The sequence below is a fragment of the Alosa alosa genome, chromosome 12 (genome assembly GCF_017589495.1).
Source record: "Alosa alosa isolate M-15738 ecotype Scorff River chromosome 12, AALO_Geno_1.1, whole genome shotgun sequence".
Taxonomy (NCBI): Eukaryota; Metazoa; Chordata; class Actinopteri; order Clupeiformes; family Clupeidae; genus Alosa; species Alosa alosa.
The window spans coordinates 22,735,909-22,761,981 of record NC_063200.1 but is presented as its reverse complement, the minus strand read 5'-3'; the positions used below and the strand labels follow the sequence as shown (position 1 = coordinate 22,761,981).

Sequence of the window (26,073 nt, the reverse complement as noted above, 5' to 3'; positions counted from 1 at the left end):
GCATAGTTGTGATCTGTCATTGCCAGTTAAAATTACCCCCATAGATCCGTAATCCGGTATGATACCTTGCGAAGAGATAGGTAACATAATTGTTTTCTGCTTAGAACAGCCAAAGTGCTCAAGGTCCTGCAAGGTCCTCCTAAACAGGGTAGTTGGAGTCACTTGCTCCTGTTTGTGTCAGGGTAGGGGGTCAGGAGACTCTTGGGCTCAAGGACACTTGATTTCACAATCCATCCCTCTCTCTCTCTCTCACTCTTACACACACACACTCACTCACACTCACTCACACTCACACACACACTCACTCACACACACACTGGGGCACATTGACAATGTGCACAAATTCGTACAGACATGCATCCATTTTCTCTTGTTGCAGACTTGTCTTATGGAAGCAGTGCACACAAGTTAGTTTAAACACACAAAATTTCATGTACACACACACACACACACACACACACACACACACACACACACACACACACACGCTCACACTCGCTTGAACTTGATGGGTGATGGTTACGTGTCTATCTGCAGGAAGTTAGATGTTAATTTAGTTGAATGATGTCAGTGATGTTAGAAAAGAACCTTGGAATGTCTCACTCAGCGTGATGTTCTGTGTCTGTCTGTAGGAAGGGGGCGTCTGAACACAGCTTCCCTTGGCCTGCAGGCTCGAGTTCGACCCCTGCCCCTCCTAATAGCCACAGGGGGTGGCTACGTGGGATACGACCAGTACGGGCGCTACAAGGACCGAGAGCTGGAGAAGCAGGGCATCGAGCTGCCGCCCAGGATCGCAAATCAAGCTCAGGTAGGACAAAAATCAAATGCCCCTACCACCACCACCACCACCATCACAGAGGCCCATCAACTCTTGCCAAAAACTTGTGGGAAATGGGCTCATGTTGCTACAGCTTCTATTACATTTCACCCAATCTTCATTGTGGAGCCTTCACAGTTCCTAGCATTCACCACATTTCAGGAAAGGATCCTTCTGAGAGTCAGCTATGCTTTGCAAACAAAGTCGCCGAGCTTCCCCCCCCCCCTGCTTGGTGAACCTCATGCTTGGTGGTGTTAACCTGCACAGCTCTGGTAGGACCACCACCACCCAGCCTTCCACCTCTGCCCCCCAACCCCCACCCCATCCCATCCCATCCCACCCCACCCCTCAGGGGTCCCAAGAGTTCTCTGGATGCTGAGATCAGTGTGGAGCCAGTGGCTCAGAGAGAGAGTCTGAATGAAGTTCAGGTGTGATGATGTGGGAGTGACTGACTGACTGATTGTGTTGTTTGTCCACGTCCAGCGTTTCATTCCTCAGGTTCAATATGATACTTGGGGTTGTTAGAAATTACTGGAGTGTGAAAGGTGCATGCTGAAAAGCAAATATGGTTTATCTTTCCCTGTAAAAAGTGTGTGTGTGTGTGTGTGTGTGTGTGTGTGTGTGTGTGGATTACTGTCCTCATCTCTCACCAACTGTGTTTATCTTTGTTTGCTACGAATGTGCCGTTAGAGATGTTTTGCATACAGCATTCTAATGAGTGACGTGTCTACAGTCATCACATCTTTCTTGAAGCACTGCATTTAAACTTTGTCACAGGATGTATCTCAGTGCGAATTTATCATCAGGTAATAATTTTAGATCAAGTAAAAAATGTGCAGTATAATTTTACATCAGAAGACAAGACATTGTTGGCCTGTGTCAACTTCAAATGCCCTCTTTTCTGTTAACTCTTAAACTTGAAATAGCCTAATGATTTGCATGTTCTATAAATGTCTCCCACTGGTGAGATTAGGAAAGCCCACACTGTGCGCAAAGGCCAGCACTCCAGAAATGTGCTCAAGTTCACCATCAAAACAAATGTTTCTGTCATGCAAGCTTCATCAGTGCTGTAGAGAGAAGAATAAGTTCTCTTCAAATTCAAGGTAATTACGAAAGGTTTAAAACTATTTTCCATTTGTCATTTAAATTGACCAACAATCCCCTAAGCTGTTTTGGTGCCTTTTGCTGTGTTTAGTATTAGTCTTTATTAATATGCTGATTAGTGTATAACTTTGCCATTGTTTAAATGCCCAGGGCATATTTTGTCTTTTGCTTGATTTTCTGAGATTCTCTCTATTGTATCTATTGTGGGAAACTTATTGCAACAGACAGACTGTATAGTGGTGAATGTATTTTGGGCACCCTATTGGACTTTGGATTGCAACGTTGATTGGTGACACGACTCTGTTGTTGGCACTTACACATTTGTTTGAGTTTTCCCTGTTGGTTCTCAAAACACAGATACAAACCTATTCCAGCATAGTTACAAAGGATTACATCAGCCACGGATGTTGTGGTCAACTTGATTCTCTGTGATGGTCAGGTCACTGGTATGAGTTGACCTTTTCTCAAAACAAGACCAACAGCATGACTTAGTGATAAGCACGGTTTACAAAAACAACAAGTTAACTTTGAGTAAGTGATAATATTTCTAATATAAGAGTCCAGGGGCTTCGTTTTGCTCGGAGAGTAAAGCCTTAGGGCTCTTCTATTAGGAGGCTTACCATTGATTCTGAATCAACTTAGGCCTCGTCCACATGAGAACTGTTTAGAAAACGATTTCTCCTTGGTGTACTCAAAAAGTTTCCTCCGATTAACATAATTTTGGTCCCCAACGGAAGTTTACACTCGGTATCATCCAAAAAATAGACCCTAGGTTGTTTTTAGATCGGAGTTTTCCCTCTTATCTAGGTTAGCCACTTACAGAACAACATATTTGGAAGACACTCCGGCACAAGAGAGGACACAGGTGGCTGTGACACCCATTCTTATTTACCAAAACTCTGTTCTGTAGCAAGTATTTGATTATCCTATGGAATTAAATGTCTCTGTAGCTTTTGTTGTCAAATTGAAAGTATGTCTTAACTTACAATAATCTTGTAAGTCAAATGTCTTGCAAGTAGAACCTGAAAGAAGAATCATTTATCCACATTGTGGTGCAGTCTGTGCATCTTGACCACTTTGGTGTAATTGTAATTGTTTAATTCTGAAAGGCAATGGAATAGTTTTTAAAACACACACAAGATGCCAGCAGTGATGGCTGTTTAGGAAACATAGTTTCATAATTCTGTTTGTCTAAAAATATTGTATTTTATGATTTGATTATGAAATGTAAATAGAACAATACATGTAAATGTAAATAGAACAATAAAAAGTGCCATTTTTGACACACTGCACTTGTGAAGAATTATACTTAATCTCACCTTGGTGAGATACAACACACAGAAACTATGGCCTATTTTAAGCAGCTGGCTACTGATGGAGCAGACATATTAAGAAATAAGTCTGAAGTAACTCTTTTTCAAAGAGCAAGATTTCAGCTTGGAGACATTGCATGCCTGGAATCGTTGTTGTTTCTCTTTAAACATGCCGATGAAGTAACATTGTGCTGCAACTATTTCTAACCTTTGGCTAAGCAACGGATTCATTCTGGAAGGTTTGGTTGGGAAAAAAAAAAATCCACTTATCAGTACATTGCGAAAACAGTCTGTCAGTATACGAAGACACAGAACTTTTTCAGTTTCTAACCAAAGCTTCATCACAGGATGCACACAGCTTTTAACAACTGCCGCAGACTCTTCGTCCTTACAAACATGCGGCCTCAGGATTTTCTACAGTGCCCTAGTTCAGCAGGCCTTCTGCCAAACTTGGGGCCCAAGATGGAGATGGTGAGTCGAGTTCAAACTCCCAAATCAAGCTTCCTTTTTGGCCGGTCTTTTTTCTGCTACTGTAGTAGGTGTTGGAATGACCTGAGAGTGGGGTGACACTATGTCACTGTGTAAAGGCTATTCTGATTGGTTTGAGCCCGGCAGGAAGGAGGGGTCAGTGGGGCTTTCCCTTAGTCTGCCACAGGGCCTTTTATCTGCACACACAATGGACGCCGATCCACGGCAAATAGTGCACCTCCAACGTGGCCTCTTCTGCCTGTACTCTTGATCTGTCTTGTGCTATGTGGATATAGTGCTATGGTGTTGTGGTGGGTGTGCTGTCGGTTGGTTGGCTAGCTGGCTGGTTGGTTTGTTGGCAGAAGAGACATTCCAAGGCCACCTGTGTGACTTGTGACCTGTCACACACACACACTCTCTCTCTCTCTCTCTCTCTCTCTCTCTCTCTCTCTCTCTCTCTCTCTCTCTCTCTCTCTCTCTCTCTCTCTCTCTCTCTCTCTCTCTCTCTCTCTCTCTCTCTCTCTCTCTCACATACACACAAACACAATTTTAACTCACACTCACTTGTGACACACACACACCACACGCACAAGAACAGTTAGGAGCACAAAAGTAGGCAACATGCAGACAAACACACACATAGACACACACATTGGCCTACACACACACACAGAACACACACGCACAAGAACAGTTAGGAGCACAAAAGTAGGCAACATGCAGACAAACACACACATAGACACACATTGGCCTACACACACACACACACTCTCTCTCTCTCTCTCTCTCACATACACACAAACACAATTTTAACTCACACTCACTTGTGACACACACACACACACACTCTCTCTCTCTCTCTTCTCTCTCTCTCTCTTCTCTCTCTCTCTCTCACATACACACAAACACAATTTTAACTCACACTCACTTGTGACACACACACACACACTCTCTCTCTCTCTCTCTCTCACATACACACAAACACAATTTTAACTCACACTCACTTGTGACACACACACACACACTCTCTCTCTCTCTCACATACACACAAACACAATTTTAACTCACACTCACTTGTGACACACACACACACACTCTCTCTCTCTCTCACATACACACAAACACAATTTTAACTCACACTCACTTGTGACACACACACACACACACTCTCTCTATAAGTGGTGACACTGAAGTGTTAATTTATTTTCATTGTGTCCCCTAGGTTATATCTGTGGCCTGAAATGCCTTGTATATGAAAAAAAACTTTTGAATTTATTTCCTCAGCATATTAGGTCATATCATAGATTATTATAGCAATTATTTGATCAGTGAAAATAATAATAAAAGAGTTTTTTGAACTTTAATGTCACTAATGCTGATTTATTCAATGATTCATTTAAATTTAAATATTTAAAATACTTTCACAGCAAAAAGAATATATGCGATTAATTTAGATTAATTAATCACAGAGTATGTAATTAATTAGATTATTTTTTTTTTATCGATTATTTTTTTTTAATTGATTGACAGATGTAGACAGATGTTAGATGTAGATATGCAAATTCCTTGCTGCAGACATTGCAGAGGACCTACTATAAAGTTAAAATATGTAGTTAAATTGCCCTACGCTACTGTATTTTAATGGCAGTCATAATGGTGGTACTTGGAGAGCCAATAGTTTTCTGAGGTGGTAATCACTGTGAAAAGTTTGAGAACCACTGTAATAGACAACAACCACTCCTTTGTGTACTCCTATGTGCTCACGCCTAAATTGCCCTCCACCGCCACCCCCCCATTACAGCTTCCTTCCATATCTCTTCACTTTTATTCATGTATCTCTTGCATCAGTGTCGGCACAGTTCAATTCTGTGTTGAGCAATAAGGTCTCTGAACTGCTATCCTGACATCACATCCCGTTACCCAGAAAGCACTTTGTCTGGCTGTAGTAAGTTAGTTAGTAAGAGCGCGCGCACACACACACACACACACACACACACACACACACACACACACACACAGTCTCTCTTGCTTACTCACCCTCTCTCTCACTCTCTCTCTCTTTCTCTCTCTCTCTCTCTCTCTCTCTCTCTCTCTCTCTCTCTGTCTCTCCCTCTCTCCCTCTCACTCACTCTACTCCACACATCCGCTCAGGCTCCCCTTAAAGGGCCTTGGCACCCATTGTGTGCGCAGGCAGTTGTGCGTTTACTGAGTTCTGAGTCAGACTAGCCTTTAGCTTTAACGGTCTGTGGAAGAGGAGGACAAACACTTCCTCATTATCAGTTCTCACACAGCGTGAGGGGAGCGGTTACACGGCACACCATCAGTGAGTCTATCTATTTTACCCATTTAAAACTTTTGACCATTTGTTATAATTATACAGTAGTTATGTTATGTTGGCTACGTGTGACGTATTGGCAGTTCTTATGGCAGACAGAGTGATGGGCATAATTGTCATACGTAGTGAAGTCAATTTCTTTTACGGTAAGGACGGTAAGGACGGTTAACATCAGCTGTTAATTATACGGGTTCTGATAGATATCCCACTGAGGCATACTGAGTTTTTGTTTTGTTTTGTTTTCTCTTAAGAAGCTAGTGTCTGTTTGTTTTGACGAGTTTTATCTGCTCATTGACAATTTAATGATTTGAAACTGATGGCTATGAGGAGACGACAGATAGCCTGCTGTCGACTGCTGCGGAAACCACAAACATCCTGTTTCCTCCTTCTACTCTACGACTGAGGCGCATGTGACGTTTTTTTTAGTTCTGTGATAATGGGCCCATTTGCACGGTCTAATTTGGAGGAAAATAAACTGGACAATGATGAACTGAATAAGTGAATACAACAGTTTTTGTGTTGTTGTCATCTAAAAGTTTTAAAGAACTTTCTATATTCTGCACGTTGTTGGACTCGTAACATTTAGAATGTTCTCGATTTTAATATGTGTAGATGTAAGATTTGTTTGATTTTAATCCCTCCTCATTAAAATGTATTCCTAATGACTCAGCACAATCCCAATTGATGTCAAAACTAAAGCAATTGGACTAAATCTAATATCTCTCTTTGTGCCTGACACATTTCCAGTTGAACCCGATCATCATATCAGAAATGAATAACATTTGCCTATCTTTTGTCTGCCATATGAACTGAAATATGTCTGCTGCCAATTTCACAAGGAGCTGTCCTTGAACATGTTGAGAGTTTAGTCTCTGTCTTGTCCTTGCAGTTTTATGTGGTTTCTTTGATTTATTCCATTCCATTTCTGTGTAATATGTGATGAATGGGTTGATTCTTGGGTAGATGGAATAGTCAGCAGTATTAATCATATTGATTGGGCCGTTCCACAGGCCCTAGAGCAATCACTTTTTATGTTACTGAAGCATCCAGTTGTGATTGCTTTTTTTTACCACTATTATAGAAAGGGCATATAGCAGTGTAATCACTATTGTTTTTATTTTGTCTGAGAATTACGACCAGTCGGGGTTGAAAGACCAGTGTCAGCGCTGCTCTGCATTATTCCATTTGATCAACACTATTTGAATTAGTTTGACTGCTTTGAAGTGGCACATTTTCATAAGATTAGATTAGATTCAACTTGTGTACTGTCATTGTGCAGAGTACAAGTACAAAGAAGGGGGCAGAGGATGGTTTTGTGCAAATTAGTTCATGAGAGATATGTGTGTGTACTGTGTGTGGGTGTTTCCAAATGGCACAGCGAATAAGGTCAGTGCTAGATAGATTTTTTAGGGGTGGGTGGAGGTTGGCTAATTCTCTGTATTTCCCCTCAATTATCTGCTTTGCCCAAACTGAGAGGGGGATGTAGAGTGGAATAAATGAAAAAGAGGGGGTACTTGTCCTAAAGGGGGTGGACTCAGACAGGAGCGCCCGTTGACCGGATTGTCTCTCTCCACAAAGCTCCCATCCCCCACAGCAGAGGCCCTGAGCACCACCTCCCACCATCAACTCCACAAGCAGCCGTCAGCACAGCACTGCACCTTCCAGCACCTTCCAGAAGCTTCCTGATTTTGAAAAAAATCCCAAAAAGCCAAGGCATTTCCAGAGACATTCTTTCCACAGCATTCCCAGCAGCAGCAGCAACAGCAGGTGGACGACGAGGGCGACGAGAGGAAAGGAGGAGGAGGAGCAGGAGGAGACGGAGGAGGAGCGTGCATCTGGGATTAGCCGCGTCACGCCCCAGCGTCCGCCAAAACGAGCCAGCCGAGGGAAAGGGGCCGGGCCAAGAGCTAGCCAGCGCTGGAGACCGTGAGCGTGTGCAGCACAACGCGACAGAGCACTGCTTCGCCTCGCTGACAGGGAGCAACACACGCATGAGAGAAAGAGAGAACGGGAAGAGAGGAGGATCTAAAGAGGCTACAAGAGGAAGAGGGAAGCCATCGTGTGAACAGACCAGAGCGGCAAACACTGCGGATACACTGACGAGTTCGTGAGAAGAAAGAAGAGAAGAAAGAGAGAGGGAAGGAGAGAGAGAGAGAGAGAAAGAAAGAGAGGCAAAAGCAAACCCCCTTCAGACGGAAACACCATGTGTCAGGGCAGCCTGCAGCGGCAGTCGTCGGCGCGGAGCTTGGGGAAATGGTGAGATGCTGCCGGCCTTTGCAAAGCCGGCCGTCCTGCTACAACCTCCACAGAGTCAGGGTTGATGTGCGGCGTCTCCGGCCGCTGGCCTCCACCGCTGCCTCCGCGAGGGGGGGCGCCGCGGGGGAGTCGGGGGCTGGCGGGGCCCAGGGGGGCGGCCCCGGTGCCAACCCCCGCAGCCGCTTCAGGTACGGGCCCGGAGAGAGAGAGAGAGAGAGAGAGAGAGAGAGGGATAGATAGAGAAGTAGATCTAGAAGTAGAGAATGATTGAGTGAAAGAGATGTGTTTTTGTGTGCGTGTGTGTGTGTGAGCGAGAGAGACAGGTTTTACATTAGGCTGGCGGTTTTGTGGTTTTAGTGAGAGCTCTTGCCTGACTGACGGGAATCCATTTCAGTGGAATGGATTTGGTGGTGCTGGGCGATTGTGGTGTTGCCACTGAGAGAGAGAGAAAGAAAGAGAGAGCGTGGAAATGGGAGAATGAATGAAATATGCACAGTGAGTGAGAGAAACAGAGAGAGAGAAAAGACAGGAGGATTAACATCTCCTCAGGGAGCAGGGGGCTCTGTATAGGGGGGAAGGGGGAGGTTGCTGGGTGACTGGCTGGTCATTAGCAGGTTAGCTGGTGTGTGAACACTGCTACCCCTGAGTGTAGGTAGAACAGCAGCAGCATCATATCAGGCTGTCCTGATATAGCATCTATTTGTTGAGTGACTGTGCTCACTGTGCTACTGTTTGTGTGTGTGTGTGTGTGTGTGTGAAGCTTTGCTTTCTTTCTTTTTTCTCTCTCTCTGTCCTGAATTGTTTCTCTCTCTTGCTGTTGTTGCCGCTGCCTTGCTCTGCCTTTCAGCCAAGTCCCAAGCGCGCAGCACAAAGCCAGTGTTTGGCCTAATTTGCAGAGTAATGCCTCTAAGCCTCTGCCAGGGTTGCCGGGAGAGGAAGGGAGAGAGAGAGAGCGGAAGGGTGCAAGTGGGCCACCAGCTTCCCAGCATCCAAGAGACAACAGAGAGAGAAAATGAGGGGGAAAAATACAGCAGAGAATAGAGAGAACACATATAATAATATAAAGAGCAAGTGTGTGTGTGTGTGTGTGTTTGTGTGTTTGTTTGTGTGCGCGCGCGCGCGCATCAACTAGAGTGGATGCCACGCACTTCTCCCGAGCGTGAGAGGCAGAGAGGGGAGCCGGGAGAGGAGGCTCTGCAGCCAGTGATTGGCCAGCATGTGCCCGCATTGAAGAAGTGAGGGGGGAGGCATGATGCTAGAGAGAGAGAGAGAGAGAGAGAAAGAGAGAGAGAGAGAGAGAAGCACCACATGCCACTGAGGCACTGCGTGGTTATGTTATTGTTTTCTCCGCCTCTGACCGAGTGGGTGCCATGACTGTATTTTTAGGCAGACTCCGGCAGAAGCTTTAGCATTTGGGTGTTCGTATGTATGTGTCAGAGGCTGCATGCTAGCTGCGGTTCTCAGGGATGTTTAGCTCTTTGTGTGTGTGTGTGTGTGTGTGTGTGTGTGTGTGTGTGTGTGTGTGTGAAAGAGAGAGGACATTGAGGGAGTGCGATCGTAGCCAAATTCATCCTCCAAATGAAAATGACTCTGTGATTTGCAGATTAGTTCATACACCAAAACTGAAGTCTATATTTAGATACATCGCAGACATAGTTAGCTCTACCGTAACTATGTCAAAAACATAGAGCATTCCCAATGACTTATTGGATTCCTGTATAGATAGGAGGAGGACGAGGAAATTTTTTTTTGATTCAAATGATCGTCCCAATTTATGATTTCTAATATAAATATTTTGTACAGATGTGATGTGAAGTATATATTTTGTACAGAAACAGATGTGAAGTATATATCGCTGCCTTGTCATTTCTTCACTTCTAACAGACAGAGAATAGTCTAAAATATAATGTAATAGTATGACCCATCTTATACCAGAGATATAAAAGATATTTGGGGCTTTGTGATATTTGCTTAGCATGCACCTTTATCCAGTGCTAGTGAGTGATATAGTGTGTGTGATATATAGAGCGTATCGAATGAAAGATTGGCCCGTTAATTTAGCAGGCAGGCACCGTGCCACTGTCCTGCATCTCGGGGCTCGATGTCCTTTCCAGTGAAGGCCGTCTTCAGACGTGGCCTCTTTCTCTTTGGCGCTCCGCCAAGGCTGGGCCCTGGACGACAGCAAGAGCGCGATGCCGGTGCCAAATCAATGCGGCTCGGAGACAATTACACTGATCCTGGCGTCCAGTCTTATCGGAGAGTGACAATCACAGGCCCCCCCCCCGTAAACAGCCATCAGAATTAGTTCAGTTAATTGGGAAACAACTGCATAGCATCAGGCTTAGGTTTTTTTGATGTTGCATCAGATGATGGTAGATTAGAATAGACTTAAGTCATTTTGATGTTGCTGGAGGTGCATCATAAACTCGTCAAAACGGTCTGATCGTCTGATCATTAAATGTCACCTGAGAGAGATCAGACGACCAGGAAATTAAGTCCAAGTATCGGACCAGGTAATTAGCCGGTGGGGCAATCTCTTTCTCTCACCTGAGCTGGTGTTGGAAGGAGACTTAGGCTTAGGTTGGGATCCACCAGTCAAAAAGTATCCACTAACATTTGATTCTGGTAGCAGGGTTCACCAGTCGAACAAATTCATATATCTTTGGCTGTCACCAAACCTGAGAAATCTAATGCAGTTTAGTCTGTGTGTGTGTTAATAGTTAAGCACACGCCCTGATTGGCTCTTGCTCACTCAGGTGTCGGTGTCTAAGTCCTTTGTGGGTGGCCCTGGTGCCGGGTTTCATCCTAATTAGAGTGGACAGTGTCTTACAGTGCTAAAGTTATCCCCCGCTGCGTCTAGCAGGCCACCCAGTGGACTTACTGTACTAGGGTGGTGCGGGGGTGGGGGTTTGGGAGGTGGTGGAGGGTTAACCGGTAGTGCTTGCCAGGTCAACACCGAGAGCCATTGGCTCATCACTTTTGCAGGGTCCAAATATGACCCACATTCCTGGCACACAAAGGCTAATCTGGCTTTAGCTGATTGCAACAGCACAGGTAGTGTATATGCACAGGAGTGTTTGTGCCTGCCACTGCTCACTCGTAGAAATACTCCCCCTCTCTGTCTCTTACACACATACATACACACACACACACACACACACACACACACACACACACACACACACACACACATACATACACACATACACAGAGTCTTTGTGCAATGTATCACTTAGCATCACAAAACCACCCTACCAAAATACGTGAAGCATTTCTCGACAGCGTCTTGGGATAATGTTTTTCACTCTGTCTCCTCACATTCTCTTTTACTCTTCCTGTCTAGTCTCTCTAGCCCTCTCTCTCTCTTTCTCTCTCACACACTCTCAACCCTCACACCCGCTCCTGCTAAAAATAATGCACTGTTCTCCGATGGGGGGCTTTGCGCGTGGTGGCTCTTCCCCGTAGCCCAGCGCTTCGGATCCTGGTTTACTATGCCGTCATTGCAGCCAGGCTGGCTGGTCGCCGGGGACGACGGCCTGGCTGGCTCGGTTGGGCTCGTCTTTGTCCAGAATCGCCGGTGTGTCGCCTCTCTGACCAGATCAGCGGTGCCCTACTTGTGCCCTTTCTTTGTGATGAATGCCCGACACAGCGCGGCCACTGAAGCCTTAACCAATCGGATTTTCCAAAGCAGTCAGGCATAATATTAAAATGGGGGAATGGATTTTCACACTCACTCCCTTTATGGCTCTCAATCTAACACACACACACACACACACTTAGTCATACACACATGCAAACATACACACATGCTCTCTTTTTCTTTGTCTTTCTTTTCTTTTCTGTGTCCTCTCTCTCTGTCTCTCATTCTCTTGTATTTGGTATAGAGGCTACTCTATAACTACTTGGAACTACTTCCATTTTCATGTACGGTCTCAGAGGAAATTTAGTTTTGTTCTTCCACCGATGATCCACAGATGATCCCCTTAAAAGTTCTAGTTCAGCACCGCTGATGAAGGGTCCTTAGTAGAACCCACGGAACACATTAACTAAGCTCTAGAGCAGTGTTTCTCAAAGTGTGGCCCGGGGACCACTGGTTGTTTACAAGCTATCCCAAGTGGTCCGCGAACAGATGTGGTAAAATATAATATAGATGAGGAGTTGTTTGCAAAATTGAACCAACTTGTATGTAAATCCAAACAGTTCTGCAACACTACCTATGTAAGCTACGCCAGTTTAAATTATATGAATCCTCTATAAGCAATAAGCATAAGCAATAAGCAAGGTGCAAAGACAATAAGCAAGGTGGTTCAGTGAGTAGGCCTATTGTGTAATATACTGTTGAAGTAGGTCTACTATTTTTTTTTTAGCTACGTGGTCTGTGATTTTGACACTGCTCTAGAGTAGCCCAGACAAACATTTTGAATTGCCACACCTATCATTGTGTGTGATTTGTGTGTTATATGCTACAGTACATCGATTTCTGATCTTTTAGATGGCACAAATGATGTTTGTGTGTTAACGAGCAGGTTAGAATACTAGAAAATGGTTGCTTCGTTTGAATTTAAACAGAGTGAAAACATTTGCACGACACATACGATTCTGAAAGAAAAAACAAAAATCTCTCCTTGGCGTCAAGTACAAGTTGTGAGTTTTTTCCTTTCAAACAGAGCTCCATGAAAAGTGACAAATGTTAAAGTGTGACGGTGTGACAGTGCTAAAGTGTGAGAGTGAACACAGCACAGACTTTGCTTGTGAAACCTTCGTCTGCGTGTCTCACAAAGCACTTTGCATGTACCTCTGTGTGTCGTCTTTATGGAAATTGTGAGTCTTTCTTCTCTCTCTTTGTGTGTGTGTGTGTGTGTGTGTGTGTGTGTGTGTGTGTGTGTGTGTGTAAGCCCCAGGAGAAAGGCGTCTCTGAGTATAGAAGTGCAGGGATGTGGCAGAGAATGTCCAAACTGAATGCAAGAGCTGGAACTGATGAAGGGTTTTTACAGTTAGGGAGAAATAAAGAGGAATGGACTGGCCTGACCATTGACTCAGTAGGGAGGTTGGGCATGCTTCTCTCGTAGGTGTGTATGTATGTGGGGGCGGATGTGTGTGAATAATTTACAAGTCTTCAGGAGTGTTATTCTCTATCTTTTCTCTCTCTGTTTTCCTTGTTATGTAAGTGTTGTGTCTGACTGTCTGTGTTCTATCTATCTTACTTTTAATTTCATCATTTGAATCATTTTATTGGAGTGCAAAGTGTGTGTGTGTGTGTTTGATGTGTTCTTGGTTACCTTGTAACGCTGGTTTTGGGTGGACATGTATGTATGTGTGTGGGTGTGGTAGTTTACCTTATCATCTGTGTGGACATCATTGTGCATTTGTCTGTCTGTCTGTGTGTGTGTGTGTATGTGTGTGTAGTTTACCTTATCATATGTGTGGACAACATTGTGTGTGTGCGTGTATGGTAGTTTACCTTATCATCTGTGTGGACATCAGTGTGTGTGTGTGTGTGTGTGTGTGTGTCTGTGTGTATGGGTATGGTAGTCTACCTTATAATCTGTGTGGATATCATTGTGTGTGTGTGTCCGTCGTTTCATTTTGTGAGGACACCTTTGTGTGTTTGTGCGTGCGTCTGTATGTCTGTGCGTGTTCCTGTGTGTGTGCATGTGTGTTTGGGAGCCCTTCCGTGGCATCAGGCCACCTGGGCTGACGGTCCCTCTTGTGCCCATGTCGCTTGCGCAGGTTGCAGTTCCCCCAGTTGGCCTTACGGCGACGCCTGGGCCAGCTGAGCTGCATGTCCCGGCCCACCACCCGCCTGCGCTCATGGCCGCTGTCCTTCCTCTACTACATCCTGCCCTTCGCCGCGCTCAAGCCCCTGGCCAAGGTGGGCTGGCGCCCTACCAGTAGGGTAAGTATCCCCGGGCAAAGAACTCTTAGTCCTGGGGGGCACAACTGGATGTGGTTGCCCCCCCTCCCCCTCCTCCCATGGGCACGCATCAAGTGTGTGTGTGTGTGTGTGTGTGTGTGTGTGTGTGTGTGTGTGTGTGAGACTTGGTTAACAGCATCTCAGCATCCAGAGGTACCCCAAAGCTGAACACATGTTAGGAAGCCCTTTCATAACAAAGTGCAATGCAGGTCATATATGTTGATGCAGAGTGTTTAAGTGAATGTTGGGGCAGCTTTTTATTGTTTTGACTGCACTGACTGGCTTTGAAATGACTTTGAAACACCCCTCTGCTTTGATCCAGGAGGGTATCAACATCAGTGTTTGGGGATCACAGTTGGGATTGCAGACTTGTTTTCATACATAATGCACACAGCAATGGGAAAATCAATTGATGTGTTTTCATTTAATCTACATTAGGAATGACTTACTGAGGAGGCTTAATGTGTCATAATCTAAAGATTGAATGCCGTTCACACTGCTAAAAAATAACTATAATGTCAACTATAATGATGTGAGCAGTCACACTGACCAATGCTTTTAATGTGATGCCTTTAAAATATGGATTCTGATTGGCTAATGGGTTTGTAGTGTTCACACAATCACTCTGAAAGTGATGACAAGCAATGTTGTTCATCATATCTTCATGTACTTGTGCAGTGCAGTGTGGTCATTTCTGTTTTCATGAGCTAAAACGAAAGCTTCATAATTGTTGTAATTATCGTTGGCAATGTGAACAAGGCTTTAGGGCATCATGTGCTGTAGAAATGCAGGACACCGCACACTGATAGCATCTTGGCGTCTTGAGGAATCCCGCTTTGACCCCTGTAAGTCTCTCACTGGTGGTGCCATACGGATGACCCCTCTGCCCTCTCCTCTCCAGCCCTCCTCCTGTTTGGGGCGTTGTGCGAGCGGGCAATATGGAGGCATGTGTTTGTGCAATGTTGTGCAGTGGGTGACGCGGACCGGCGGGCACAGATGGCGGCTCTCGCCTCGCGCCCACCGCACCACAGAGCCTTGAGCTCAGCCCCTGCCCATGCCCCTGCCAGGCAGGGTTGGCGCCTCTCTGAAAAGGGCCCCTTTGTTTCCACGGACACAAACACACTACTGTGGAATGCTTTTGTTTGCGGCCTCGTTCCGGAGTTCAGGACAGAGAGAAAAAGAGAGGGAGGGAGAGGGAGGGAGAGTGAGCAGGAGAGAGAGAGAGAGAAAGAGAAAGAGAGAGGCCGGTGCGGTACCGTACAGTGGCATTTCAACAAATGCCGCTTCCTCTACGGATTGTTAACCTCCTTTCTTCTCTGACAGAACTGTGGAAGGGGTTGGGGGTGGGGGAGATGGCAAGGGGGTGACTGGACGTCGAGCATTCGCCGCACGGGCGCTTAACGGCTGTACCTCCATGGTCTCCACCCCCACCACCCCCCACGTCGCTTGATATGCATCTCGTCGCCTCTATCAGTAGCAGCTCCCATGATCCCCTTGTTTTCCAGTCCAGCCAGCTGTGGAATGCCCTGACTTGGCACTCTCCGTCTGTGCCCTGAATGCTAATGCCGGAGCCTCATTGTTAGGTTACATAACACCTCTGAATAACTAAAGTTTAGGCGATTTCTCAATATCGACAGCAGCCGCCTCCTGATGATGTCCATTCTGTTGCCCACAATACCATGGGCTACCATGGTCACAGTGCCATGATGATTCTAGAAAGACTGCAGGTCGTGTCGTTTTTCCATGTCAGTGTTTGTTCAGTTGTTTGGTTACACTACCAGACCGTTACGACCCTCCCAGGGTACCAGGGATAACTTCTGTCACCCGCGTTGTCATTTTGCAGCAGGGCAACAATGTACAGCTGTTATGAAGTGCCAGTTCAGAGAAGTGTTAATCTGGCGATAATCCCAGGGCTTCAGTGTGAGATAGGCGTCCAGTTATCTTTCTTATCGAGCTCCAACACCCCCACTCTCTCCTCTTTCCTTCTCTCTCTTTCTCTTTCTCTTTCTCTCTTCCTCGCTCTCTTCCTCTGTTATGTTCCAGCTATATATAGCTACTGCTGGATGTTTTCACCTCAGAACATCTTCTGAGGAAATACAGAGTTACACCACTCCTTTTGGGTGATAACTTATTCCTTTGAAAGGACCCCAGAAATAGAGAGGAGTGCATTAAAAGTCCCAACTAAACAGATATTTATAGGCTTTTGACACAGAACTAGCCTAATCGTGTGGAGCATGTGAGATGTTCCTTTCGAGCGAGAACAGGAAGCGCAGAAAATTGGATGTGGGCAGTCGGAGGGCCGCAAAACCCTGACAAGCCTAAGCCCTCTGAGAAGAGTTCCTCTGTCAGCTGGTGCTGAAGCCTGATTAATCCACTTTGGCTAAATACACACAGCCATGTTAATGCTATCAGCAAAATGCGATGGACATTAAGCAATACTGTATGCCGTATTAGGGCGTGGTGGGGCCAAGGCTGGATTCCATCTCATGCACTTAGGTGGAGTAGTTATGGGCAAGAGTACCCTAAGGGTGGAATCAACATTACACTTGTTTCAACAAGCTGTAATAAAGGGCTGAGATCCTAATTCAATTACCTTTTTTTTTCTGTCAAATTCAGCAGATTGCTCCTCTAACACTCTGTTCAATGTGTTCTCTCAAAATGAAACAATCTGGTACCCAGATTTATTCTGGCTCTGCAAATGGGAAACAAACATGGTGGCTTGGACCAAACCATACACTTATTGCAGCCAATCGGCATGTTGCTTCTGGAGCATGGCGAAGAGACTAATTTCATTGGCTATTGAGCTCAAGTATCAACAATCTAGAATTGCCAGAATTGTGATCTGCATATTTGAGGAGTTGAGAATGATCAATTGAAATTCTAATGAAGTACTGTATCATTATAATTAAGTGCTTCCATTAAAGCCTATGCGCACATTTTGCCTTTCAGTTCAGCACATCCTCTCTCCTTATTGTTAACCTGTGTGAAGCACCACCAGTGGTCCTGACAGACACACGCTGTTGTATCACAGATACTAGCCCGCCCGCAAACAGGAACACCAGATGGTTTTCATATTGGGCTCGCTGTATAGGTGGCAGATGGTCTATCACTTCATATTACCCGGCAGCATCAGAGTGCACCTGAGAGTGTGCTATTGGTCTGTGATTGGACAAAACAGCCTGCGAAACAAAATGGAACCCTGTATGTGGTCCTCATGTGGTTTCAAATAAGGATAGAATTTTCTTTCTGCTCGGTCAAAATATAACCCCAGGTTAGTAATAAAGGATACAATTAAAGAAAATACATTTAAAAAGATATTCTTTCTCTATCATCACACAGTCTGTGTCGGAAATTGTTTACCACATGGCTGTTACAAATGCAGATGCAATCAGGAAAATATTTGTTTTTATTTTCTTTTACATTTATTAAATTGCCTATTTGTAAAAGTCAACAGTTGGCTTCAAAACTCATAGTGAGCTGACTGATGCCAACAAATGTTGAATAAGATGAAGGAATGTAATATGTTAGTGCTTGTTTCTAAAACATAACAAAACTGCTGCTGGGGTAGGAGCAAAGACAAAGCATTCATTATAGTTATTGATCGAAAATACATTTAATGCTTACAATTGTGTATGAGGTTTTCTGAGGCCATTCTGCAACACTCTTTGGTAAAGGAAAACTTGTTTTTCCCCTAAAGGTTTTAAAATAATTAATGGTTCAGTAAGACACAGAATACCTATTATAGTTCTTTTGAGTTCTCCAGAGCTGTGGTGCTGTTATCAACATTCACTTGTTAAGAACGACAAGAGATTTTCACCGGGGTCCTATTAGGAATCTTTCTTAGAACACGCTAACTCATGAGCTAAAAGAGTTCTATGTTGTAATATTTTGGTGTTAACTTTATAGTCCTCACAATACTTATAGACCCTTTCAACAAGGTAAACAAAAACAGTGCTTGAACGTTCTATTTGGGCCCCAATCTACTTCCTCTGCATTAAGATAACATATGGAATGTTAAAACGGAAGTCTTGTGGGGCCAACTATGATGCTGATAATGGAACTCTCTTGAAAGGGTCCATACAAGCAAGGTTGTAGAACTATGGACTCTTCTATGTAGACACTGCCTTCCACAACACTTTGTAGGTTCTTTGTTCCTTTATATATATTTTTTTTTTAATGACCTTGTGCGTTTCTTCTGTTGTAGGTCGCACTTTATAAGACCATTCCCACGCGGCTCTTGTCCAGGGCCTGGGGTCGGCTGAACCAGGTAGACCTGCCCACCTGGCTCCGGAAGCCGATCTATAACCTCTACATCTGGACGTTTGGGGTCAACATGAAGGAAGCGGCCGTGGAGGACCTGCACCACTACCGCAACCTGGGCGAGTTCTTCCGACGCAAGCTCAAGCCACAGGCACGGCCGGTGTGCGACTCCCATTGTGTGGTGAGTGGCTGTGTGTGTGTGTGTGTGTGTGTGTGTGTGTGTGTGTGTGTGTGTGTGTGTGTGTGTGTGTGTGTGTGTGTGTGTGTGTGTGTGTGTGTGAGAGAGAGAGAGAGAGAGAGAGAGAGAGAGAGAGAGAGAGAGAGAGAGAGAGAGAGAGAGAGAGAGAGAGAGAGAGAGAGAGAGAGAGAGAGAGAGAGAGAGAGAGAGAGAGAGAGAGAGAGAGAGAGAGAGAGAGAGAGAGAGAGAGAGAGAGAGAGATGAGAAAGGAAAAACTATGGGAATCAAATCCTTACCTCATTTGTATTGCCAATTTTGTGAAAGAATGATTTTATGTTCAAGTCTAGAAATAAGAGCCATTCTTATTAGAGATCTCTAGTGACGTATCATGTACTGTATGTGGCCTGATTTTTGGGGAACAAAAAGTTGTGTGTTTCTAGCTGGTGTAGATTATATTGGTTGGAATGAAGATCTCTCCAGCGTCACACAAGCTTTTCCCATCCCTGTGAGTCATGGAGGTTTGACTGATTGGTTGTGTGTTTGGCATCCGTCCCCAGATCAGCCCAGCCGATGGGAAGATCCTGCACTTTGGGCGTGTGAAGAACTGTGAGGTGGAGCAGGTGAAAGGGGTCACATACTCTCTAGAGACCTTCCTTGGGCCTCAGACGTTCGCTGAGACCATAGCTCTGAACAGAAGTGAGTATCGCTCTCTCCCTCTCTTCTTCTATCTTTCTTTCACTCATCCTTTTTTTCTCTCGTTCTCTCTCCCACCCACTCACCCTCTTGCTCTCCCAGTGTCTCTCTCTCTTTCTCTCTCTCCCCCTTTCCATCTATCTTTCTTTTCTCCCTCTGCTTCACATGATATTATCTCACTTTCTTCCCCCTTTCTTGGCCTCTTTTTCCTTTCTTATCTGGTCACTTGTGGTGGGTGGTCTTCAAGAATGTCCTCTTGAAGGATCACTTGGTTTTAAAATTGGCCTAAAGAACTTGTAAAGAGATTAAGAGATCATCTTCATACAACAAGCTATGATTAGGCCATTGAGTCAGAACAGCCTGGATTGTTCCACACCCTCAAATTTCCCTCAAATATACTTGTTCTTCCTTTGTTCCATGTCTTCCTTTCAATCCTCCACCTAAAATGTGTTCATCTCCGACAGAAAGGAGATTTTGACATCAATTTGGCTCACATGGATAAATAAAGGATAAATAGATAACGGAAAGGGAAATCTCCATGTGTGCTTCTCTCCACAGATGAAGACGATCCATCGTCTTTTCAGGACCTCCTGGTGACAAAGGAGGGCAATGCACTCTTCCACTGTGTGGTGTACCTGGCTCCAGGGGACTACCACTGCTTCCACTCTCCAACGGACTGGAGGGTGGCCCACCGGAGACACTTCCCTGGTGAGGGTCTCCCTAGCCGTTCTTCTGCTCATACCAGAGATGTCCAAAATCCCCTCCATAAAAGTCTCTATTATGTCAACAAAATGAAAAAAATATATATTTTGCACCTGGATCCAGAGGTTTTTAATTTTAGAAGTTTGACTGGGTCATCATACCAAAAGCATAAATATATAGGATGGCAAATATTCTAAACTGTTTTGCCACTTTGAGTGGTACTAATTTGTGAAAATGTCAGTATTACCCCTAAGACCCACTGGCACCACTAATGTTTGGCCTCCCTAGGTGGCACCACTAATGTTTGGCCTCCCCAGGTGGTACCATGAACTGTTTAGTCACCACCTCCCTTCCCAAAGAGGGGAAACAATTGTCATCAACACTTTCACACCTAGTAGTTGATTAGTTCACACCAAGAATGGTATCTATAACAATAACTAAAAGTGACCCCGACAATATTGTTCATGTCGGTATCGTTATTTTATGTGTGTCATTCATATTAGCTAGAGTGATACTTTTTTGTGCTATCGTTATAGTTATTGTTCTTGGTGTGATGCCAGCAAGACCTTCAAGAAAATATTCTTCCAGTTTCAGTATGTTCTGGACACCATGTGTTGAATAACATGTTGTTTTTCTGTGTTTATTCTGTATGTGCCAGTGCTGGTTCCGTTCGTGATCTGGTTTTGTGTGCTTGTGTGCCCGGTAGGGTCCCTGATGTCTGTAAACCCCGGCGTGGCCCGCTGGATTAAGGAACTCTTCTGCCACAACGAGCGGGTGGTGCTCAGCGGGGAGTGGGCTCACGGCTTCTTCTCCCTCACCGCCGTGGGCGCCACCAACGTCGGGTCCATCCGGATCTACTTCGACAAGGTCAGTAGTACCCACATTAGAACTAGTCTCGGCTTGAAATAGACGACCTTCATAGCGGCACAGACCAGCTGATAGTTGTTGCTGGTAGGGCCATAGGAATGGGTCGGGTGCAATTACTGGATGGCTGCAGCTTCAGTGACAGGGTGGTGAATTCACTTCTAGGATGAGAAACTCTTTGTCAGTGTATCAGGAAATAGATTTCTGTCAGTGCATCAGGAAACAGAATTGTTTCTTTTGTTCACTGCAGCCAGTGAGCATGTAGCATGTTACTCTACAAATAGCTGCAATGTTTTGGGCAGTCTATGGTTTGCTGTTTGGTGTGTGTTAGTCAATGGGAACAGTGAGGTGCTTTCATGTATTTTGGCCGTGTATTTGGAGATGCCATGCTGTATAGGGTCGTCTTACATTTTGTGTGGGGTTTCAGGTTCACATTACTGAACTACATAGTTTATTGCCATGGCAGCTAATAGTTTGACCTTCAAATATCCATCAGAATGAATTATTGAGTGAATTTTAAGATGGGATAAGAAAAGCTGTGCAATATGCCTTGAAGATACAACATGGACCAGACTGATAGTCAAAGCTAGAATGTCTGAAGTCTGATGAAGAGATAATATTATTACCTAACCAAATTATATTGTTTCCATTCATTTCCATCTTGTGCAAACAAGTACTGGAGCCATTTTGTTTCCCAAACAGGGTAGGACAATAAAGGTGCTTGAGAGTCACAATAAAGGTGTTGAGACTTGTTGGTTTCGGCTAAGCTGTTCTTGCCATCAGCAGTTGCTCAATAATTAATGGTGGAATTTGTAAAACTGGCAGAGATCAATTGTTTTGAAACTCGACAGCTAAACAGACAAATCTCCTCTGTCAGTGTTGTCCCCAGTCCAGGGTATTTTCCCCAGCAGTATGTCTTGGCTGGCCAGAGCACTTTTAAAATGCTTTGAGTTATTTTAAGACTGACCGACAAGTTCAGTTACCAATCAGTACTCACGTCAACAATGTGCAGTAAGTTAACTTGGTGTTCAGGAAGTAGTAATCACTATTTAACAATCCTTCTTGAACTACCACAAAGGAACGATAGAGATGTGTCCCATGTGGATGTGTATCTGTGCACCTCAATTTAGGTTTGGGATGTTTTAATGCATTTGTTGACATTGGTCAGAGCCAAAAGAGGTAAACAAATGCATCCAATGGCCAATAATGAAGAAAGGATCATTTATTACAGCAGCTTTTTGGGAAAAAAAAAACTATTAATATACTTTAAGAAAGCTGGAGGAATCCTTATAATTGACAAAATACTACTCATGCCCTTTCATACTGTACAGCATTGCTTCGATTTATGAACATTCAAAAGAATAGTATGTAGCATCTCCAGTCATCACTATATTCAGTCTTTATACTTATCAAGCTACTTTACCCTTCTCATCCTGCTTTGGTTGTGGCTGAATGGATCCGTCAGATACATTTTTAGCACTCCACTTATGCATATTAGCCGTCTTACAAGTAACAATAGTGCTTTCTTTTACTCCTGTTCCTGAGAAACTGTGTCAGGCGTTCTCACCTCACACTTCCTGTGTGAGGTAACGCGGCTCCATTAACACAACACTGATCCAAAAGCCTGTCTGACCAGGGCCAACCCACCTTCTTACCGCACAATATTATCGTCGGCCGGCCAGGGGGTTAATAAGAGCTCGACAGCCGAGTGAGCATCCGCTGTGTTAAGCTTAGGCCAGTCAAGCGAGCAGAATCCCTCTTGTCAGTCTCTCCACCAAGAGCAACAGGGATGTCTTTTTTTTTTTTTGCACTTGTCTTTTAGTCTTGTGGCATTTTAGCTCCCCTTGTTCTAATGCAATTTTAATACAGTTTGTAGATTTTACTTAATACATGTTGGATATGAGAGCGTAGTACAAGCACAGAAGTTGAACTACTGACCTCGTTTTCACCGCAGACTGTTTAATCTATCGAGTTGACTCAGGCCCTCACCCCGATCGTTATGTAAAGATGTAGGTCATTAGGTGACATGATGCGGCAGGGTTTATTGCCGGGGATCACCTTCTCTTTGTTTACGTGTGCCTGACTGACCCAGCCGCCGCTGCCAGCCCATGTCTCTCCCTTTTTGTTTATACTTAAAGGAGAAAAGTCTCCATGACCTCGTTCAGTGAGATGTGGTGGCATGGATGGCCTTAGGGGTGCCTTTCAGTGTTTTTTCCTCAAATCCCCCTTGTCCCTCTGTGTTTTAAAATCTAGAATGGATAGAGGTTTCGGTAAGTCTCAGAAACGGCCGTAATACTGCATTAAAGCACTGTTTGGCACTCAGGGGACTGGGATTGCCGTAATTCTCCTTTACGATAACATTTGTCTTTAAGAGTGCACTTAACTGATTTGATATTGAATGTTCTGTTGGAGCCATGGCAAAGTCTGAGCATTAGTTTCCATGGGGATAAACACATTCTAAGCTCACTACCATCTCTCTCTGTCTCTCTGTCTCTCTCTCTTTCTTTCTTTCTTTCTTTCTTTCTTTCTTTCTTTCTTTCTGTCTCTCTCTCGGTGCAGGAGCTACGCACTAACCTCCCCCGTTACAACAAAGGCTCCTTCAACGACTTCAGCTACGTGTCCAACAACAACCAGGAGGGCATCAGCATGCGCAAGGGCGAGCACCTGGGCGAGTTCAACCTGGGCTCCACTATCGTCCTCCTGTTTGAGGCGCCAAAAGACTTCACCTTTAACCTGAAGGCAGGCCAGAAGATCCGTTATGGAGAGCCCCTGGGGACAATGTGAGGCCTGCTGTACGTCGCATGGCATTGAGTCGAGTCCACAAAGACTGCCCGAGGAATATGGATTGGGACACTGGACGTGTGTGTGTGTGTGTGTGTGCGTGTGTGTGTGTGTGCGTGTGTGTGTACTGTGTGTGTGTGTGTATGTGTGTGTGTGTGTGTGTGTGTGTGTGTGTGTGTGCAGACGAGAGAAGAGGGGAAGGTGATGTGACAAACAAAAAAAAGGACACTGAGATTAACACAGATTTGCACAGAGAGGTGTTACGAATTACACTTTAGCTAAAGTTACTACACATGCCGTTCACAGATGCTGACACACACACACAGACACACACTCACACACACACACACACACACTTACACACTCACACATTTACACAGATACATACACACACACTCCCAAGCCACCATGGTTGCATTATAACCACTGGGACTCCCCATCCATTTTTGGAGGTTTTCTGTAATCTGCTGAAAGCTTTTTTTGTTGTTGTTTGTGAATTACACGCTTAAAGGAAGAGGAAAGACCATCAAGGTGTTTTGGCTGTCTGGTTAACATACAAATGCCATCCAGCTGTTTGGTTAACCTATTTTTCTATTTTCTTTTTTCCACCCATATTGCCTTTTTGTCTGGGGAGTAGGGGTTCTCTATCTTATGTGTTGAAGGAGGATTGTCTGAGTTTGTCAGACGAAATGATGAAAGCAAAAAAAAAAGAACAGACCTCTTCACAGTTACTTGCATGTGAATAGGGCTCTAGCACTAACTCTCTAACACACATACAAGTATGTGGTAGAAAACCGATCGGTGGAATGTACCATGCCGAGACAACCAGCCTTGTTTCATTCTGTTCTTACCATCTGTTATTCCGTTTCCCTTCCTCCCTCGCTCCCGTGTTCCGCCGGTCACCCTTTCACCCTCCCTCCATCCACAACACGGAGAGAACAGCTAACGGACCATTAGGAAATCAGCCTCCTTTTTTTTTTTTTTTTTTTTTTCATGTTGTTGGCCTCCATTTTTTTGTTACTTACTTTCCCAGACCGCAGCACTCTGCGTCAACTGAGAAAACTTTTCAAAGTTACCTCCGTGTTTTAGCAACCACCACTGCCAAATGTATTCGATCTCTAGCAATAGACGTGCAGGACTCTTTTGTTTTGTTTCCGTTATCCAAACACATATTATGTGAAATAGGCCTGTACTAAAACACAAAACATTTATACATCAACAGTTTACACGTGTAGGCCTAAAAGGGTGAAGGTGTAGCTCTGTGGATGGTACTAAGCAAAAGTAGTTGCAAACGATGGCTCTGAAATGGATGGGAAAAGATTGGATGTATCGGCAATTTTTGCAACAATCTAGACATATGACAAAGTTGAGGCGACAAAAATACCAAAAGTATGGTTTGGTGCGAAGAAAAAGAAATTGATGTAAAACGTGGTTTACATTATTTATCACTATGAATGATTGAGAAATTCAAAAGAATCTATTTTTCCAGAACCATATGATGTTTTTGGGAATGGCTTATCTGCGTAATGATTGTTCACCTAGACTGAGGGCTTCAATGTTCAAAAGGCTTATCTTTTACCCGTCATATTTCACTGGTTTTCTTTTTTTTGTGTGTGGTGCCAAAAAATGCCAGGGATTTTTTTTTTGTTCTTTTCTTACTGTTTTTTGGTTTGTTTGTTACTGTTCTTTCCTCTTTTGGACACATTGGAGCTCACTTTTGTAGTAACGACTTCACCCACAGTGGTGGCAGTGCGAGGGAGGTGGCCGAGCGGATGGGAGCAAACTCCTGTCTGTCTCGGACATTATCGTTAGTAGACCTCCTGACTGACCCAGGCCCTCGCTGAACTCAGTGGGCCGGGACCGGCCCAGGGAGACGGGGGGTGCGGTGGTATTGAGGAATGTGATTGGGCGGAATGCAGAGTTCCGAACGCTATGTTCTATAGAAGTGTCGCAAACCAAATGCCGGGCCCTAAGCTCTGGGTCCGGCCTGCGGCACGCAACTGTTTTTATATGTAAATTGTAAGATACTTGAATCATTTGACTCCTTTAACACTGCTTAGATTTTAACGGCAAAGTAGTGCTAAATGCAAGAAATGTCATTAATAATAATTTTTTTGCGTATTCTTAATAAAAATGTTGTTTGCAAGCTGTCTGTTTATCTATTTATGGGTGGGTGTGTGCGTGCGTGTGCGTTTGCGTGTGCCTACATGTGTGCATTTCTTCATGCGTGTATATAGTTTTAGCTATTAATTTAAGATTTGTGTTTGTGTGAGAGTTGGAGACTGAAACAGAGACTGAGTGGGTCTGCATACAGTAGTCATAACAAAAGCTCCATCAGAGCACACACAACCCCTGCTCTCCCTGCTGGCAGTGGAAATTCACAGGCAA

General features: G+C 44.5%; 1 protein-coding gene across 5 annotated transcripts in view; it reads left to right on the top strand.

The window, feature by feature from the left end:
• Nucleotides 1-25,831, top strand: part of pisd (phosphatidylserine decarboxylase) — a 29,027-nt gene extending 3,196 nt beyond the window's left edge. The window contains exons 1-8 of one of the 5 annotated variants that reach the window (XM_048258376.1): nt 5,813-6,025; nt 7,616-8,481; nt 14,024-14,189; nt 18,412-18,648; nt 19,203-19,341; nt 19,897-20,046; nt 20,747-20,907; nt 23,464-25,831. In XM_048258376.1, coding sequence (XP_048114333.1) covers nt 8,291-8,481; nt 14,024-14,189; nt 18,412-18,648; nt 19,203-19,341; nt 19,897-20,046; nt 20,747-20,907; nt 23,464-23,688 — 1,269 coding nt within the window. In that variant the 5' untranslated portion in view covers nt 5,813-6,025; nt 7,616-8,290 and the 3' untranslated portion in view covers nt 23,689-25,831. Of the gene's footprint in view, nt 1-632; nt 809-1,825; nt 1,921-5,812; nt 6,026-7,615; nt 8,482-14,023; nt 14,190-18,411; nt 18,649-19,202; nt 19,342-19,896; nt 20,047-20,746; nt 20,908-23,463 lie in introns of those variants that run through there. The other 4 variants (XM_048258379.1, XM_048258377.1, XM_048258380.1 and 1 more) reach the window with 4 other exon arrangements.
• The last annotated feature ends 242 nt before the right edge of the window (nt 25,832-26,073 follow it).